This window comes from Drosophila nasuta, chromosome 3 (assembly GCF_023558535.2).
Source record: "Drosophila nasuta strain 15112-1781.00 chromosome 3, ASM2355853v1, whole genome shotgun sequence".
NCBI classification, from domain to species: domain Eukaryota; kingdom Metazoa; phylum Arthropoda; class Insecta; order Diptera; family Drosophilidae; genus Drosophila; species Drosophila nasuta.
Window position 1 is genome coordinate 20,298,801 of NC_083457.1, and position 20,341 is coordinate 20,319,141.

Here is a 20,341-nt window from a genome sequence, read left to right on the forward strand (position 1 = left end):
GTTGGCTGATGGGAGCATTGCAACTTGGTTACGGTTTGTCGCTTTGCTGCACACTGCCAGCAAATGCCTTTGGCTTATAAAATATTTAAACATTTTGTGGCAACATATTTGCACTGGGCCCGAGTCAGCAGTGTTTTCTCAGTTTGCTGCAACACAACGGCAGGATAAGGTGTTTGGGGACGAGGACGAGGATGAGTGTTGCTAAAGTTCAAGTGGTGGTTGGCAGCGTTTGCTATTAATATTGTGCGACAGCTGTTGGACTGTTTAAATATTTATTCAATACGCAAAAAAGTATGGCGTCGTCTCGGCTTATCGGGGCAAAGGATGATGACGAGCAAACGCTGTCATTGTCATCGGTTTGGTTCCGCACTTGCTTCTGCCTGATATGCTAATACGGTTATGGTTACGGCTGCCGCTGTCGCTGCTTCTGCTGCTGCCTCTGCTTCTATTCTTTGCGGTTGTCCTTGTCGTTGACTGAGAAAATTTCATTATGCCAATTACTTGCATCAAAGCTGCTGGGATAATTGACTTTGCTTAGCGGCAGGCAGACAGTTTTAGACTCATTCCCTTTATCCCCCTCCCCACCCAATCCTGTTGAGTTTGAAACGCTTGCATAAGACGAAGCCTTTATGTGTTTCACATTGCACATTAGTTGCTGTGTATGTGCGACTCTGTGTGTGATTGTGTGTGTACGCTGGCCCCATTTGGGAGCATAAAATAATTAAACTTAATTGACAGTTTTTGGCACCACCTTTGTACCAAAGTACTGACATATATATATGTGTATGTGCGTGTGTGAGTGGCCTTTAATCTAATGAGCTTAACTTTGGCATCAAGTGCCTGCTTAGCTTTTAGTGTAGTTGGTCATTGAGTTCGGATATTTTTAGCAACTGTCAACTGGGCCATTTCAGTTAACGCTCTCCGCAATGTTAAAGCAAAACTTTACATATTCATGAATAATTTATAAATTGGAATTTAGAATAATGAACTATTTTAACAATTACTTATGATATTATTGTCCTTAGACTGCGTTCATATAGTGTGAGCTAAATAATAGCTAGCCAACTGATACTTTTTATTGTTATTGTTAATTTTAAATAAATTTATTATTTAGCATTTCAATTACAATAAACAAGGTCAACATTATGAGAGATCACTGTTAAATTAAGATTATTGATAAAACTATCAAATAATAACAGTGAAAATACTAATATCCTTATTAGATAGGCAATCCTTTTTTCCTAGTTCTTCTTTTGTTACCTTCACAGTGCTCTCTTTGTTCATACGTACGAAAATTTCCGCAACGGAATCCCAAAAGATTATTCATTCTATTTGCAATTTGTATGATTAGAGTTGAAATAAAGAAAGTATGCTTTGAATTTTAGCCAGTTATTAACATATATTTTAAAATTATCCGTAATCCATCAATTTCGATTTCGTTTTCATAAATTTTTTCAGTAAAATTGTTAAGGAATCAACAAGATTCTCATAGATTTTCCAATAGGTTTTTCGACATCATGAAGATCTATCCGAATGCAGATGTTTGGTTTTACGTGGACAAGCCCGGTTGCTGGGGCAGTTATCAAAGATATGGTCCATATCACAGTTGGAAGCTGCCCAACAAGGAGTTTACTCCAAAGTACATGCACTATTGGCGCGATATTGAGGGACAAAAATTGCGGGATGTAAAGCGAAAGGATCTGTACTTTGATAAGTGGCCCAAGACAAGAATTCGTGCACAAGCCTGTCTGGGCATGCTCTACGCAACTGGCTATCGTTTTATTAAACTTAGCCAAGCACCGCCAGCTGGCTTTAAGTGTGCACCGCTTCCTGTTAACTTGGCTACTGCCCAATATGTAAAAGGTAAGTCAATGTATTATAAGTGTCGCTTGGATTTTAGTACAATTCATTTACAAAATGTAGCCAATTTGAAGAAACTGAAGAAGCAGGCTAAAGGGGAGCAAAACAAGAAAAAGAAGGAAGCAGCCAACAAGAAAAAGGCTGAGAAGGCACATAAGAATCGAGGAGCTCCACGTGGAAGAAATTAAATATTAAGATTAAGCATCTAAAAAAATAAATGTATATATATTGACGAAATTGAATAAAGATTTATATCAATAACTCGCAGAGTGTTATTTCTGTATTTTATAGTTGTGAAAACTAATTTCTATAAAAGCGAATAAAAGCGCCATTTAAATATTGAAACAATTTAAGAATTATATTTAAAAAGCTTTCAGATGAAAATATTCATTCACTCATATCCTTTAAGTACATTATGCATAATTACCATAGCACAAAAGCCAACTGCGATGCAACTCATTAGACAACAATAATTTGTTTTCCCCATATAACATATTGCTATATGTACACATATGAACATGTACTCGTGTGTATATTTATATGAATGCGTATATTACATTGATAGATTTATCTGTGTACATTCGTATGTATTTGCTGATTTTCATCGGCCGCATAATTAGCGTAGCCAAGCGCACTGATTAACTTGCATTCAACGATTTTCAATTGAATTTTGCAGTTCGTTGATTCGAACCGAAAAAAAAGTGAAAAGAAAAAAACATATATAAAGACAGAATACCCAGCGAAAAATCCAAACACAAACACACACACACTCACACAGACACAACTGCATTACAATTGCAATCAGCATAGGAGCTTTTGTGGGTGTTACAAGTGTTGGGTCCCCAGAGTTGGGGGATAGGTTAATAAAAATACAAAGCGGGATAAGAACGAAATGAAAAATATGCAGTCGGGTAAATGATGAATGTGAAATGTGCCATTAATTAATTCGATTAAATGCAGCAATTCTGGCAATCAGCCAAAAAGGCAGCCTCAGCTTCAGCCTGAGGCTGTGCAGGACAACAGATATAAAAAAAAAATGGTGGCCAACAGGACATAGTTAAGAGCCAGTCAATCAACAAAGTGGCCACAAAAGCCAGCGAAGATACATATATGAAACTGGTATCGGATAAAGTAACTATTTATTAATGATAAATCATTTATTTGATTTGCAACAATTCAATTGACTTTTAGTAACAAGACAAGGAATATCCGGGGGCTTGCAAATTAAATTTATATTTCCATTACTAATGTATATATTATATAAGTATAATCTAATTTGTTGTATCTCGAATGTTAATATGAAACTTACATGCAATGCAACAGAATGCTAGTTTCAGTTCATTTCAAATGAAATAATCAAGGTATCCAGGTATTCATTATAAATAAACGTTCCTGACGGAACACAACAAATAATTACTTTAAAATGATTAAAATATTTTACATTCAGAAACAAAATATATTATTATCTGTTAATTTAGTGTTAAATTTAATTTAAGTACAACAAATAAAGAAATTGTTATACTTAAACTTATATTAAAACAAGTAAGAAAGTTACAGTCGAGTGTGCTCGACTGTGAGATACCCGCTACCCATTTTTAATAAGGGCAAAATATTGCGGTATCATTTTCAAAATATACCAAAAATACTAAAAATACTAAAAATATACCAAATGGTATGTTTGGTATATCGATATAGTACACCATTCAAAATATACCATAGACGGCACAATGTGCCAGATTGTCGGCCAAAGCAACTCAGACCCCTAGTAAGTAGGCGTTTTTGCCCATACAAAAGTATTTCTTTAATAACTTCCACAATTTTTATCTGATCGCAACTTTTCAGGAATCATAACTACTATAATAATTATAGTATATACCAAAATTCACTTGTTTGTAAAAAGCAAACTTATGCTGATTATACCCGCTACCCATAGGGTAGAAGGGTATTATAACTTTGTGCCGGCAGGAAATGTATATGGGCATTTCTCAAAGTCGCGAACGTACGTTCGTACGAGATAAATTAGAAAAATAAAATCGAAAACAAACGTTTCCTGAAACTTTTTTTTTTTTACTCTTCGATAGCATTTGTATAGCTCTTTGGTTAGTGTAAATTATGGGGCTTATCGATTTTTAATTTTCATAATATTGTCAAAAAAACATGCGGTCGCGAACGTACGCAAAATGGAAGTCGACTTTGGCTTAATACAGTAAAATGCAAAACTCTGCGAATTGAGACGGAATATTTTAAAGAAATAACTTTACTTTTAAAGTAGAATCATGTAGCTTTCTATTAAGTCTACTCCCAAGAAAATATCTCCATTTATTTATTTTTAATTTAATTAAGTTCCGGTCGCGAACGTACGGTCGCGAACGTACGATTTTTCCATGTTGTTTTATTAATAAAATTTTTATTTTTACCACAACTTTTTTTTATTAATAACTTCATATTTCATAAAAACAAAACAAACAAACAAAACAAACTCAATTTAATGTGTCTAATAACATTTAAAAGCAAAAAAAAAAATTTTTATTAAATATGAAATTTGTACTGAAATTTATTAATAGCAAGAAAAATATGTAATAAATAATAAGTAATAACTAACAAGTAATAAGTAACTGCAAACGACATAGTTTTCAAAACAAAAACAAAAAAAAAATTTTTTTTTTTAAATCCATGCGACGCTAGTAAAAATCGACATATGCTTATAGGTAAGGTCGCGAACGTACGCTACTTTGACAATCAATAAAAAAAGATTGGTTTGAGTAACCCCAACGATTTTTATATTTTTAATATATATACCAAAATCACTTAACACGAGAAGTTTCATTCACCTGCTTGCACTTATTGCGGAGCAATTACAATAAAATGATGTTTTTGGTCGCGAACGTACGATTTGAACATAGATAAGAAGCAAAATAAAAATAAACAGTTGATTGAACATATTTTCGCTCACTTTGCATTTTTTATCTTATTATTGGATTGCTATTAAGAGATTTGGTAGAAAAAGAGCAAACATATCATATGTTTTCTTTGCGAAATAATAAAACAAAAAAAAGCATACAAAAGGAGCTAAAAGAGAAAAAATTACATTTTTTCAGTTTGCAGGCAAATTTTTTTTATAAAAACAACCGAGATATGCTACGGATCCATTGTATTATCAAAATTTGGATATTTCTTTATGACATTATACAAAAAAATACGATGAATGTGAAGATTTTTTTTTTCGGTCGTGGTTTACCTTTCTTTGAGAATTGCCCATATAACAGGTAGAAGGAGGCATCTCCGACCCTATACGATATAGCCATGTCCGTCTGTGTGTCTGTCCGTCTGTCCGTATGAAACACTGGATCTCAGAGACTATAAGAGATAGAGCTATAATTTTTCGACAGCATTTGTTATGTTTGCACGCAGATCAAGTTTGTTTCAAATGTTTGCCACGCCCACTTCCGCCCCCGAAAATCAAAAAATTTAATAACAAGCGTAATTTTAAAGCTAGAGTTACGAATTTTGGTATATACAATAATTACTGTACTAGTTATGATTCCTGAAAATTTGGTTGAGATCAGATACAAATTGTGGAAGTTATTTAAGAAATTCTTTTGTATGGGCAAAAACGCCTACTTACTAAGGGTCTGAGTTGCTTTGGCCGTCAATCTGGTACATTGTGCCGTCTATGGTATATTTTGAATGGTGTACTATATCGATATACCAAACATACCATTTGGTATATTTTTAGTATTTTTAAAGTATTTTTGGTATATTTTGAAAATGATACCGCAATATTTGCCTTTATTAAAAGTGGGTAGCGGGTATCTCACAGTCGAGCACACTCGACTGTAACTTTCTTACTTGTTTTTTAATTGTATTAATTTTTTTTTAAACAGCTATAAACAACATTCACAACATATTTATCTTTAATATAAAGTCTTAGTCGGAGTTAAAGTTTAGCTTGACAGTTATTTCATTTGAAATTCGTTTGTCATTTTAGTGTAATTATAATGAAGTCGTAGTAAACTCACAGCTTAGCAAAACAATATAAACTTTTAACTTTTCTGCATATTTTAAAAATTTTTGCTCTAACTAAATATACAAGAGATTATACGCAAAATGAAGGACAAGGACAAGGACAAGGACAAGAAAACGTGTTTCGATGATAGGCAAAATTTCGTTGCGACTCGTATGAGTTTACCACTCTTTATGGTGTCTCGTAAGTTTGCAAGATGCGCTCAAACATTATTATGTTTGAGGTTGTATTATTAACCTTAGTACTTCCAAGGCAATCGCATACGAGAAGATAATTTGGATAGTGTTCAGAAGCAATTCAAGTTGGCGGGTGCACACTACAATAGTCGTTGTCAGCAAGGTTTGTGTTTCTAGATCTATTGGACCTTTTCAGACGAGCATTTCTTGATTTGCACTTTTAGAAAGTATGTGTTAAATGGATTAAAACAAGTGAAGAAGTGACGAAGGAAGAGTCGCTTTCTTTGGTATTTTTTAATAGCAAAATTTCTTGAAAGCAAAAAATAAGGTAACTCAACAGTGTGACAAATTGTTCGAGAAAAAAAGATATGAGAGTTAATTGAAACCTGATTTTTTATCGCTCATGAAGTATCAATCAAGAATTGCTCGTCCGAAGGAGGTTTAAATCTTTTAACATAATGTACACTAACTTTATAGAAAATCGTGGGGAGGAATTCAGCAGCGCTACGTATGCACATTATAAGCATTTAACCGGTTTTGAGAAGCAACCAGCTCAACCATATCCTGAGCAACGTCCACTGAAATGTGACCGTTCACTTTCCACCTGGCGGAGCTATCATCAAGCGCCAAATAGATATGGAGTGCTACCGCAACCATATAAGAGTCGGATGGGTTCCAAGGGATCAGTGTTTGCCAAAATGCACGTACACAAAAGTCGGGTGAGCATAAAACCGCCTGGAGCACGCTTTTACGAGATGCCGTCGGAAATAGAGCGGTTCTTCAAGCCGGAAAATAAGCAAAAAGGAATATTTCTCTCCAGTAAGATAGGCTATACATTCCACAACAAAATTTGACTTAAAATCCATTTCGCAGATGCTCGAGATCATCGTCCAAGCACTCGTGCCATGGTTAACGACTTAACCACATGCTGGCGCAATCCAGACGATCCGGGTCCAACTGATACTTACACTAATGTCTACGAGATCAATGCCAATATGAAGCCAGTCATCAAGACCACTTTAGACAATCCTCACTTGTTTCTACCGCAGTCATGTATTCCAACCGGTCGTAGTCTTCGCATAAGACGCAACATTAGCTTCGAGCCAGGTCCGGGGCGTTATGACATTCGTTATCCGAATGTTTGTGGTTGCGAGAGGGGTAAAAAGACGATGCCGGGTCTGACTGTAATGATTGAGAAACAGAAACGTTTCAAGTTTCGCCGATTGCCGTATATGCGCATAAATTCTCGCAAGTATTGCGAGCCGGACTGGCGACATGTGGTCGGTCATGGGCATGGTCATATCTTCAAGATAGGTAAACATGATAAGCCCAAGCCACAGGTCAAGAAACCTATCGTAAAGGGCAAAAAAGGCAGAGAAACAATTGAAGATGTTTGCCGATGGCAAATACCTTAATATGCTGGTCAATCCCAGACATTTTCCGATCTCAATCCGTGACTTTCCGGTGCCACCTTATGTGCCGCGCATCGTTTACAATTGTGTTTCCAAGCGAGTGATTCGCAAGCAGCTGCGGAACAATAAGAAAATTGCCTTCTTGAGTGGTCAGGAGCGTTGGAAGGATGGTGCACGTCCTCTGCAACTAACCGCACGCCAGCTGGAGGCCATCAAAGAGCGTCTTCCGATCGAACGACGCCTCGTCGATCATCCCTTGGAGCTGAGACCATCGAAAATGCTTAGTCGGCTGCATCATGTGCCTGAGCATATGCGTAATACATATATGCCGAAGCTGCGCAAACGTCTCTTTAAATTTTTTACCCATACCGGGAGCTCGTGTGTTAGTCACCGAGAGCGAAATAACACCGGACTTGCACTTTGATCGTGAGAATCCGACCGGGATGTATAATCGAAAGCTCGACGAGACGCAATTCTATCGTGACTCGGTGCTCTTTGAACAATCGGATATGTCGCTTGTCAAGGCAATAAAGAAACGGGAGAACAGTGTTACTGGCTCGGTGGCCTCCAAGTTAAGTAATCTGTCGCTAGTGAGACAATCGATTAGTCGCACTTCAATGATGCGAGGCACAGGCAAAGGATCCGTCATGATGCTTAATCCCAGCGAGTCACGTGCCCGAGAATTGAAATCAGAGTTTGCTGCTGAAATGGCCGCTGTTGCTGCCGCCGAGGTGGCTGCTCAGGTCGCGGAAACTTGAAGCTGACGGTGAAGCTATCTTTTGACCACAATTAAAATTCAAGGATATTAGAAAAACTACATCGCCAAATAAGAAACGAATGAAAGAAAGAAAGATCACACACGAGAGCCACGTTTACATAGTTTATGATTTATGCGTTATGCTCCAGTAAATTGTGTAGCCACCAAACTGGGGAGCAGCAGAAAGTAACTTTTGACCATAAAATAAATAACTTTTCAGTCTCTGCTTCCGTACATCGCTATGTGTGAGTGCGAGTGTGTGTGTGTGTGTGTGTGTGTCCTGAAATGGCCAAAACCAGCAGCTAGCACGAAATAATTAAGTTTTCCAACGTTTTGCGGAATCTGTGCGAGGTCCAGGCAGTTACTCCTCCTCCCTTAGCTTCCTTAGCTCCTGCTGCCATTGCAGCTTCCTTCATCTTGTCTACGTGTGGCCCGCTACATGTGGCCATTAAAATTACGAGCATATCTCATATCTCTATCCTTGCTTAGATTGTAAAACATAATCTGTTATCAATTATTTTAGCTGCGTGCCTTTGGCCCCTTTTTGGGGTTGCCATAGAGCCAGCCAAACGTTAGGCGGGGTCGAGTTGAAAACTAGCAAAAAGCGCTCACGTTGCATTTGGCAAAGGCTGAAAGAAAACTTTCCACATATTTATGACTTAGTTAAAATTTTGGCATGTAAGCAATTTCATGTGCTGCTTCTGCTTCTTCTGCTGCTGCTGCGCCTCTGTTTATGCTCCCAGCTCATCAAAATGGGCATCGTAATCGATTTTACACTCTTTACCAAGTGCGTGAGCAACTGACGTAAGTGAATGACTGAATGGATTGAATCAGTTCAGTTCAGTTGTGTGAGTCCTGTACTTAATTGAGTTTTCTGATGACCAAAGACGTTGATAGGCAGTTGCCAATTCAGCAGTAACTAAGAATTCAACAGCCATGAGTAGAGCACCAAAAGATCGCTGAGCTGTAACTGATTTTTGAATGAAAGCATCTGTCATTGAGTTTAAAAATCAACATAACATACACGAAAAAGTTGCTCACATAATTTCAATATAAAATTGGTAATGACAAATGAAATAAAATAAAATATATAATTTATCACATTTGTTTGAAATATAATTTGTAATTTTATTGTTAACAACTTATTATTTCTATTGTGACAACTTTTTATTTGTATAGTGAAAAAAGCTGCTATGATTGAGTTCAGTCTAATCGAATTGTTAAAGTAAAACTGATAACAAACTTGTACATCTTTTTATTTAATATATACAACTATATATGTTCCACCTAAGTACGTTAATAACTAATTTTGATATGACTTCTAAAACAATTTGCACTTCTTGGAAGGAATTCCTTCTGTGAACTAACAATTGGGAATCTTAAAGATGCATTCGCACATCTGGCAGATGGAAGAAAAGCAGAACTGAAATGGAAACAACAGGATTCAAGGCTTTATTCAATGCATTTTGTTTACCAGCAGATGGCAGCTGATTAACAATGACAGGGACTCCCCAACATGTCCTGGCTCCAACTTTTCGCAAAGAAAATTATTATGGTTAATGCTGTGCGCTATTGTCGTTGTCATTTGTTGTGGTCGTTGCTGTTGTTGTTGTTGTTATTATTGTTGTAGTCGTTCTCGTTGTCGTTGTCGTTGGCTGTGCAAATATTTTACACGCCGCAAACGCAAACACAAAGCCAACGCCAAAGCGCACAAGTAAAAGTAAATTATAAGCAAAAGGCAACAATGCAACGCAATGTTGAAATGCAGCTGATTGTGCGCGAAAAGTTTTTTTGTTACTGCTGCCTTGTAAGAGGATAAGGAAGGGAAAGGCAAGGGGAAGGGGACGAGAATCAGGTTAAACAGAATAAGAAGAGAATGAGAATGAGCACGAGGACAACTAAGGAGCAACAGCAGGAAAAGACACTGCACGCTTTTCGGTTAACATGAGTTATTATTGCAAAGTGGGCGGCTAACCAGCGCAAGACGGTGACTTCGCCTCCTTTTGCTGCCAACTATGCCAAGATGAAGCAGTGGATACTCGCAAAGCTGTTTTTATACCCGCTACCCATAGGGTAGAAGGGTATTATAACTTTGTGCCGGCAGGAAATGTATGTAACAGGTAGACGGAGGCATCTCCGACCCTATAAAGTATATATATTGTTGATCAGCGTCAACAGCCGAGACGATATAGCCATGTCCGTCTGTCCGTCTGTCCGTCTGTGTGTCTGTCCGTCTGTCCATCCGTCCGTATGAAACACTGGATCTCAGAGACTATAAGAGATAGAGCTATAATTTTTTTCGACAGCATTTGTTATGTTTGCACGCAGATCAAGTTTGTTTCAAATTTTTGCCACGCCCACTTCCGCCTCCGCAAATCAAAAAAATCGAATAACAATTTTAAAGCTAGAGTTGCGAATTTTGGTATATACAATAATTACTATAGTAGTTATGATTCCTGAAGTTTGTTTCAAATTTTTGCCACGCCCACTTCCGCCCCCGCAAATCAAAAAAATCGAATAACAATTTTAAAGCTAGAGTTGCGAATTTTGGTATATACAATAATTACTATAGTAGTTATGATTCCTGAAAATTTGGTTACGATCAGATAAAAATTGTGGAAGTTATTAAAGAAATACTTTTGTATGGGCAAAAGCGCCTACTTACTAGGGTCTGAGTTGCTTTGGCCGACAATCTGGTACATTGTGCCGTCTATGGTATATTTTGAATGGTGTACTATATCGATATACCAAATATACCATTTGGTATATTTTTAGTATTTTTGTAGTATATTCGGTATATTTTGAAAATGATACCGCAATATTTCGCTTTTATTAAAAATGGGTAGCGGGTATCCCACAGTCGAGCACACTCGACTGTAGCTTTCTTACTTGTTTTTTTTGGTATTCGCCTAGCAATCTAGTTGGGTAATGTATCAAAGGTATCCTCTAATTTTCTAATATGATTTATAGAATAAAAGACATGAAATAAATAATGGAAAATATAAAATAAAAATATAAAAAAAAAAATATAAAATTAAACATATAAATCAAACACATAAATTATACAATAAAAATGATAAGTTGTGTAAAATAAAATATAACAAAAATATATAAAGTATTCTTCAATTTCTGAATATAATTTATAGAAATCAATAATAGAAAATACTAAATACACAATTTGTATTTAAAAAAACATGCAATATAAAATATTAAGTAGAAAATAATATATAAAATTAAAGAATGAATATCAAAAATTATAAAACAATTATATTTTTATTATATGTTATTATATTATTGTAAAACAAGATTCAACAAAAAACATAGCGTATAAAATATAGAAAATTTAAATATATTATAATATCTAAATTAAAGACTATAAAATATATATTTTTTCTAAAACTCATAGGGTATGGTTAGCCTTGATATTTTAATTTTCATATTGTTTTGCACAGAATACTTTTATGCGTTGACAAAACAAATGAACCAAGGAGTTCGCACAGCGTGCAACGTTGTCTTTAGTCTATGAAAGTTGGCTTTGCCACAGTCATAGTCACAGTCACAGTCGCAGTCGCAGTCTCACAGTCAGAGTGCAGCCTTTGTTTGCTTTTCTTGTTGGTGAGATTTCTTTCTATTTAGGTCATGGGGTCGTGGCATGTGCAAATTGCATGCAGCAGCGGCATCAGCAACGGTGGCAGCAACAGAAGCTGTGCGTGAGTCGTCGTGAGTCGAGCGAGTCTCGACATGTCGACTCTACATTTTCAAATAATTTCTGATTAAGCGTGGGCTGTCAGCGCACAGGGTACAAGGTGTAGGGGGTGTACAGGGTGCCCCGCCTCAGGATTCCGGTTGGCGGTGCACCAAGTTGCAACTTGGCTGCCATGCTGTGTGACAAACGCAACGGGTGCAAATGCAGCACTGGCAACACGCTGACATATTGCGGCGCATAATTTAACGTTGCTTATGCCTTTTTCGCCGAGTGCAACTAATTTTTGTTTGTTGCCAGCGAAAGCCACAAAGATTTATGCCTGAGAAATTATGCTTTAAAAGTGAGCGTATGTCTTCGTTGTTGCAGTTTTCGTTGCTGCTGCTGCTGCTGTTGTTGTTGTTGCTTTTGTTTCTTCATCCGTTGTGCTTAAGTAATTTAATATACTTTAATGTCAGCTTGCAGTCTCCGCTTATACAGCTCTCCATCTTGCTCATTCACTTACACAATATATTCACACACACACACACACACACACTCTACTACTACATATGTACATATAAGTCTGTGTAATGCATATTAGTATATGCGCATATAAAAGACGTGTATTATGAGAGTGGCAAAGGGGAAGGGAGGAAAGACTGCACGGGCAACAAAAACAACAACATCTACAACAACAACAACAGCGAGTGTGTTCATAAAAATGTAAATGTGCAAAATGGCACGCGAAAGAGGGACAGCAAGTGAGAAATCATAATAAAGGCGTGTGTGAGTCGAGCGAGTGGAGCCAGAATGTAACAACCGAAGGTTGCCAAATGTATATACGATTATACATACACATATATAGTATATGTGTGTGTGTGCGTGTGTGTGCTCATAAGTTTTTGCATCTTTGTGAATTATTTAAACAAAGAATAATTACGCAGGGCATTATGATCTTAATGCGATGAAATGCATGAAAATGTCTATTTTTAAATGCTACACAAGTTTCACACCTCACATATTTTGCTGATGACTATTTTGCTTCTTGAAGCGAACTGAGTTAAGATGTGATTATATATGGTATATAATATTGTAAAGTTACAATTTTAATTTAAGCGACAACGGGTCAAAGTCTGTTATAGGTAATTCTAATAAGGTAATTCTTACAAAATTAATCATATTAAATACTAAATAAATACTAAACAAATACTGCAAACGAAGCACGTTTTTATTTTTTTTTTGCCGGCTTTACTGCATTTCATACATTTTATGTACGCTCATTAATTTATATTCATTTTCATTTTGTTTTTGTTTTTGTTTACACCTTTTAGGGTTTAATCAACAAGTTACTTTGTGCAAAAGCCACTTAGATTATATTGTACATACATATAAGTGTGTGTGTGTGAGTGTGTTTGCGCGCTTACTCTTTTATATAAATTCCACTCAACTAAGCAAAAACAAAGACATAAACCAAACATGAGGCAATGCAAATGGCCTTAGTTCAGTTGAACCAAAACTCCATTTTGAATTCTTCTGGGATGAGAACGGGAATGGGAGAGAGAGAGAGAGAGATGGGAAAAATTGGATGGCTGCTGCTCCTGCTGTTGTTGCTTGACGGTATTCACACACTTTCCGCTTTGTTATTATGCGTATTATGCAAACCACGCCCACCGACACTCCCGCTCTCTCTTTCCCCCCGGAATGCCACTTACACTTTACTTTACGCGCTTTTGCAGCGTATTTTTATAGCCATTTGCTTGGCAAGAGCGCAAAAAAGTAGACAGCCCTTAGCTGGAGCAAAAAAATGATGCAAAACCCTTAAGCAGTTCTATACGACTATAATGTACACTACACACTCAATTATAAGCCAGTTTTCATGCGTTGTTTATATGCCTAGAGTTGGTGTAGTGCACATTCAACGGTAAGAATACATACATATATGCATATAAGGAAGAGAATAGACAAATAGGGTTCAGCGGGGAGTGCTTGAAGTGCATATACTCTGGAATTATGTCGAAAGTTATTTTTATTTTTATTATTATTTTAATTAAAATCGACTATGAACTGACGATATAAAATAACGAATTTTTGAAATTTATTTTTCATTAATAAAAAATAAAATAATCTTATAGAAATATATAACAATTTTATAGAAATATAAATTAATAATTAACTTTTAAGTTTGAGAATTCATATATTTATTTTTATATTATTTAAAATCGATCTGTCGGGATAGAAAAACTCATTTTTAAACTTAATATTTAATAATAGAAAAAGAAAAAAATAATAATCTTAAGGTAAAGAGGATCAAATATAATGTTGGTAAATCTAAAAGAATATTATTCATTAAAATTTAATTTGAAGAATACATAAAAAGAGTTTTTAACTAATTCTATGACTCAGTCTTATAGTATAGACTGTCCTTGTTACTCACTTTAAATTTAATATTAAATAACAAACAAAAAAATTATAATTTTCTAGTTAAAAGTATCAAATATAATGTCGGTAAATATAAAAGAATGTAAATTGAAGAATACACAAAAAGAGATTTTAACTAATTCTACGCCTCTGTCTTATAGTATGACTTTCCTTGTTAGCCATTTTTTTGCTCACTACAGGGTATTGCGAATGTCATGTGGAAGGTAAGTGGCGTAGACAGCAGATACTAGGAATGTATGTGTGTGTGTGTGGCAAAGTACGAGCTTGTGTGCATGTTGAAAAGCACTAAAAAGTATTATCTAAATGATAATTTGTTGCTGCTTGTCTGTTTGTTGAGTAATGTAATTTTATGTACAGCAATGGGAGCTACCATGCATAAACCATTGGAGACAAAGGCTTCAGCTGTTCTCAGCTTTTCCTTTGCCCCTCCTCATTCTTCTGCTCCTTTTCTGGTTGTACATATCAAACATACTGTACTCTTACATTTTTGCATGTATAGTATTATGTGCGTAAAGCATATTTCCGCTTCCTGTTGCTGGCCAAGTCACAAAGGCGTACAATTCGCTTGCTGCCGTAAATGAAACAAAGCAAAAGCAAAAGCAAAGGCAAGAGCAAAGTCACTTAAGCAAAGCATTTTGGGCACAGTCAGTCTTAAGTTACCATAAAACAATTTTGAACAAACTTGTTTGGACTAAGACAATTCAATTCTATTCAATTCACTTCACATCGAAGAAGAACTTTTGCAAAACATTGGCGAAACATTTCAAGGATTAGCCTCGGCCGGTTTACCTGCACAGATCCTCAAATCAATTGCACATTTTGCGCAACTTTGGACAAATGCAATGCAATTAAATGCGACAAAGTTCAAAATTGAATTGGTACAGCAAATCGACGGACTTGTCCGGAACTCTATTGGCCGAATATAAAACGCATGACAATCCGAGAGAGCAAAGGCCGGCTGAGTAAAGGCATGATAGGACTGCTGGGCTGGCAGGATCAAACCGGGCCAATCCAAACCAGACTGGACCGGACTGAAGTGGACTGGGCTGAAGAGGGACAGAACTGAAATTCAATTCGGTTGCGCTCGATTGCGTTGCATTTCAATATAAATATTTATTTTATTTATACAGACACAGGCGCACCCAGTTGCAGATACTACAGATACACAAATGGACGGGGCGACAAGTTGCAGCTGACAGTAGAAGATGTTGTGGAACCCATTTGTTTTAGTCAATGGATTGCAGCGGTACAAAGTCACTCCGCAGTTCACTTCAGTTCAGTTCAGTTTCGAGCAGTTCAACTTGGTATGTTGCATTAGAATTCAATTTTCAAACTGATTTCGTATCTGTGTATCTGTTTCGAGCTGTGCATCTGTATTTGTCCGTTGTCTATTCGAGTTGAATGCCATGCCATAACTTTGGCTTAGCAGAGAGCTTGCTTTGACTTCCACTTCCTCATCGACTTGCGTCAGGGTCTGAGCCTGAGACTGAGACCGAACTGGTCGAGCTGTCAATATCCCAGAACATAAAACGACGAGGAGAGAGAAGAAGCCATCAGTTGTGTAAGGCAAATTGTGTGTAGCGTTTTTGGTATATATATAAGTAGTTGGCCCAACCAGAACAGAAATAGCTGAAATCTTTGCCTAAATGAAATCAACAGACTGTGCACTTTTCGAGCTAATCGAATCCTACAAATAACAACGACAATAATTGTCTTTTAAATGCTTATTGATTCAAAACGTGCATTAAATTTATTTAAATGAGAAGTTGCTCATAAAGTCTATCTGTAATTTGAAAGTAAATAATTTAGCAATAATATGAAATTATTAGACAGCTTCGGCCGCGTTTTATTTTTATATTTGATAGTAGGTTTTTTAAAAATTATTTTTGTATGGGCAAAAACACCAATTTACAACGTGTCTTTATCTACAATCTGGTATATTGTACACTCTATGGTATTTTTTGAATGGTACTATACCAATATACCAAAAATATAGCCTTTGACATATTTCAGTATTTTTGTGATATATTAATTTGGTATATTTTTAAAAATGGGTGGCATTAAATTGAATTATTTAAATAAAGTTATTTGAATTGTTTATTGGCTCGGTGGTTCTTGTTGTCGTTATATTTTTGAGCATACCTATTAAGTGATAAACCAGCATAAGCTATGCTTATCACATTAACATTAACATATATTCCTCAATTTAGAATTTAAAATAGCGATTATTTGTAATTTTCCAAAATGTATGAAATGAAAAACTGACTTTTAATCTCGTGTGCAATATTGAAGGTAGATCATTAAAGTTTAAACATTAATTTTCTGCCTTTTTTAAATATTCTGCAGCAAAGACATAAAAGCTGAGGCGTGGTTATATAGAAACTGTCATCGTTCAGGCGTCTTTTAATATAATTTTGCATTCGGTTGCTAATTATTTGCATATTTCTTTGCGTGCAACGTGAGACGTGAGCTGCAGCTGCCGAGGGCAGGTAACATTGAAGCACAGGTGGACAGGAGGAGAACAGTGGCAGAAGAGGGTATTGAAAGGACCTGGAGCTGTCGCTAATTTGAAAGCTTTTTGCGGAAGACAAATGCAAATGTCAGCGTTGTGTGCACAGGGTTGCCAACTTTTTCATTTTGCCATTTTGGGCTTGGTTTGGCTTTGCAGTTGTCATTTTACGTTGTGCAAATGTCAAACTTATCGACTCTAAGCCACGTGCCTCGAGTCGAGTGCATCTATGGCACGAAGTACATTCTCATCTGGATGTCTGATGGCTGGAGGTGCATTGTGTGGCCAGGATGACGTCCCACACACTTTTATGTAGCGTGTTGCAAGTTGTGTGTGGCACGCCAATGTTGCACGTTCAAATTAACTTTAATGAACTCAGTTTAGTTGCAAATGAGTTACAAAACTCGAAAACACATCGAGACGTGTTTAGTGCACACTGCGCATCGAGCGTTGTGCTTCATGCGTGTTGCAAGTAAAATTACTCCACTATTATATGTGGGTTTTTGATCAAGGGGCGTGTTTCTGGATAAAATGATGAAGCTGCTTTAATTTCCTTTTTTTAATTTTTTGTTCAACTAAATTGTTTCAAGATTGTTCAAGATAAGAACTTACATTTAAATCTAGATTGCTATAAATTTAATAATCTCCACATTTTGTTGTGTTCAAATTGAAAATTCTGCCGAAGGTTATAGATGACAATGACGGCAAAAATTTAAATAAAATTCTAAACAAGTTCGCAAATCATGTCAAAAGTCAAATTCTGTGTTTGTGACAGTTGGAAGATTGCGAAAAATGCTCATGTTAGCAAAAGGTTACGACGTCCGCTGAAAACTTTGCGGCGAAAGTTCACACGGCGTATACGTTACTATAATACATACACACAAGAACGCCAAACTGTCTCTCTCTCTCTGTCTATAGGCCACGCCCCCAGCTACAGAGCTGTTGAAATGGTCGGAGTGTGGCGTAAAAATGTGCTAATACTTATTTGGCATAGACTTTCGCTAGGAACTCCGTTGTTGTTGTCGAAGTCGTTGTTGTTGCTGGTTGCTGGTTTAGGCCTTGGCAATTTGGTGTTTTTGTTATTCTGACAGTTATGCTTATTTATAGGCGTGTTATTTTCAAAGTATTTCAAGGACTGCTGTCACGGACAGTGGGCGAGGGAATGGGCGGATTTTGGCATTTTTAAGCCAAGGCAATTTATTGGCTTTGCTGTGTGCCGATTAGCCAAATATTGAGATTATAAACGATTCGAAAGCCGTTTCAATTTGGGGCTTATTACGCGCTGAGAAAGGCTTAGGCGCGTCTATCTAGATAATTGAGACTGTCAATTGCAGTTGCCGCACAGCCAACGCCTCCGGTTTTGGGTTCATTGAACCGCTTTCCAAAATGCCTGCGGTATTCGGTATGCGGCATAACATTGTGGCCTGAAGCGTCACGGGCGATCAGCCAAAATAAAGAATCGCTTCGAAAAACCAAACAAATTGAAATAACACCAGATAACTGAGAGCTTATTTCACACACCCTTCTCCCTTCCCCACAATGTTTGGCCAAAAATGTGAGTGTGTGTTGCCAAAAAAGTGTGAAAACCACAGCAGCGGCAATGTTGGCCAATTGTAACGGCTGTGTGGCCACCGTAAACACTGAACAAAAAAGAAACTGACTAAATGACTGTCTGACTGACATACATAAATGGGCAGGCGTCTCGGTTCCTTCTCATATTTTCTCTTTTTGGCGGTGTTGCGGTTTTTGTGGCCGCAAATGTGCACGCCAATTGATTTATTTAAACAATAAACTAACTGCCAAAGAAGCCCCTGCAATTATGCCGAAAACTAGGCTGCAATATTTAGCAAGAAACCGCATTGAAAATATTAATTATTTAATTAACTAGCAATAAGTAAAAATGTTTTTAAACACTTTTATGATTGTTTATACCCGCTACCCATAGGGTAGAAGGGTATTATAACTTTGTGCCGACAGGAAATGTATGTAACAGGTAGAAGGAGGCATCTCCGACCCTATAAAGTATATATATTCTTGATCAGCGTCAACAGCCGAGACGATATAGCCATGTCCGTCTGTCCGTCTGTCCGTCTGTCCGTCTGTGTGTCTGTCCGTCTGTGTGTCTGTCCGTCTGTCCGTATGAACACCTAGATCTCAGAGACTATAAGAGATAGAGCAATATTTTTGTTTGCTATGTTTGCACGCATATATTGTGCTGTCTGTGGTATATTTTGAATGGTGTGCTGTATCGATATACCAAACATACCATTTGGTATATTCTTAGTATTTTTTTAGTATATTTGCAGTATATTCGGTATATTTTGAGAATAATACCGAAAAATATATTGCTTTTAATCAAATTGGGTAGCGGGTATCTCACAGTCGAGTACACTCGACTGTAGCTTTCTTACTTGTTTTGGTTTTGTTAAAATGTTGTATTATTAAATTTTAGTTTTATTATTTTATTTTTAAATTTTAATATACTCTACCCATTGGGGTATTAGTAGTATTCTTGATCAGGGTCAACAGACGAGACGATAAAGTCATGTCCGTCTGTCGGTCTGTCTATCGGTCGGTATGAACACCTAGATCTCAGACACTGCAAGAGTTAGATCTTTAATTTAACTGATTGTTGTTGCACGAAGATCAAGTTAGACTTACATTTTTTCCTAAACCCACTTCACCCCCGCAAAACGAAAATAAAAAAAAAACAAAAAGCAAGCTGAATTAAAGATATCCAAGAATTTTGTTTGGTAAAAAGCTAGTTTACAATCTGGCATGTTTTTTATTTGATATATTTCTAATACAGTAGTATATCAATATAGTCTTTTGCATATTTCAGATTTTTTTTTGGTATATTATAATGGGAAGCGGGAATCTCACAGTTGAGAATACTCGACTCTATTAGTTCCTTTACTTGTTCATAATTTGTGGTATGTAACCTTCTTAATGTATAGCAAATAATAATAGTTAACAAATTTGAATAAAGTCTACTTACACTACAATATAATTGTCTTAAAATGTTCTCCAAATTCCATCTTTCTTTTGTTATTGCATATATTATTCAATTATTACAATTGCACTTATATAAATATTTAATCTTCGACCCTGTCCCACATTCGTTTATTGAATTATCTTTTCTCTTTATAATTTACTCTTACATAATATAGTAAAATATGCAACAAATTGTTGCCTTGTTTATTATTTTCATAACGAAGTTACTTGCTTCAATTAAACAAGTGTCAATTTGGTAAAAGTGAAGGTTACGAGGTTAACGTCAGACAAGAGAAGACCCAAAGAAATGAGTAAACGCAAATAGTTGTTGATAACGAGTTTAAACTGAACTTGAAACAATTGCCAAAACTGATGCGTTCTGGCAACAAGTTTGTTGACACCTAGATAAGGTAACTGATAAGGCAGCGAACGCATGGCAATATAAAAGCGATGGACTGATTTCAGCTTCGACATTGTCACAACAC

At 36.4% G+C, this 20,341-nt stretch overlaps 2 protein-coding genes across 2 annotated transcripts; both read left to right on the forward strand.

The window, feature by feature from the left end:
* Positions 1–1,373: 1,373 nt before the first annotated feature.
* Positions 1,374–2,112, forward strand: LOC132790783 (uncharacterized). Its single transcript, XM_060799475.1, has 2 exons — positions 1,374–1,863; positions 1,924–2,112. The coding sequence occupies exons 1-2, from the start codon at positions 1,518–1,520 to the stop codon at positions 2,046–2,048; spliced, it is 471 nt and encodes a 156-aa protein (XP_060655458.1). The 5' UTR covers positions 1,374–1,517; the 3' UTR covers positions 2,049–2,112.
* Positions 2,113–5,861: 3,749 nt separating this feature from the next.
* LOC132792195 (uncharacterized) lies at positions 5,862–8,453 on the forward strand. The gene is given in 6 exon segments (XM_060801451.1): positions 5,862–6,067; positions 6,137–6,223; positions 6,538–6,879; positions 6,934–7,433; positions 7,435–7,827; positions 7,829–8,453. Coding segments are annotated over 6 exon segments (1,824 nt in total). The 5' UTR covers positions 5,862–5,967; the 3' UTR covers positions 8,231–8,453.
* The last annotated feature ends 11,888 nt before the right edge of the window (positions 8,454–20,341 follow it).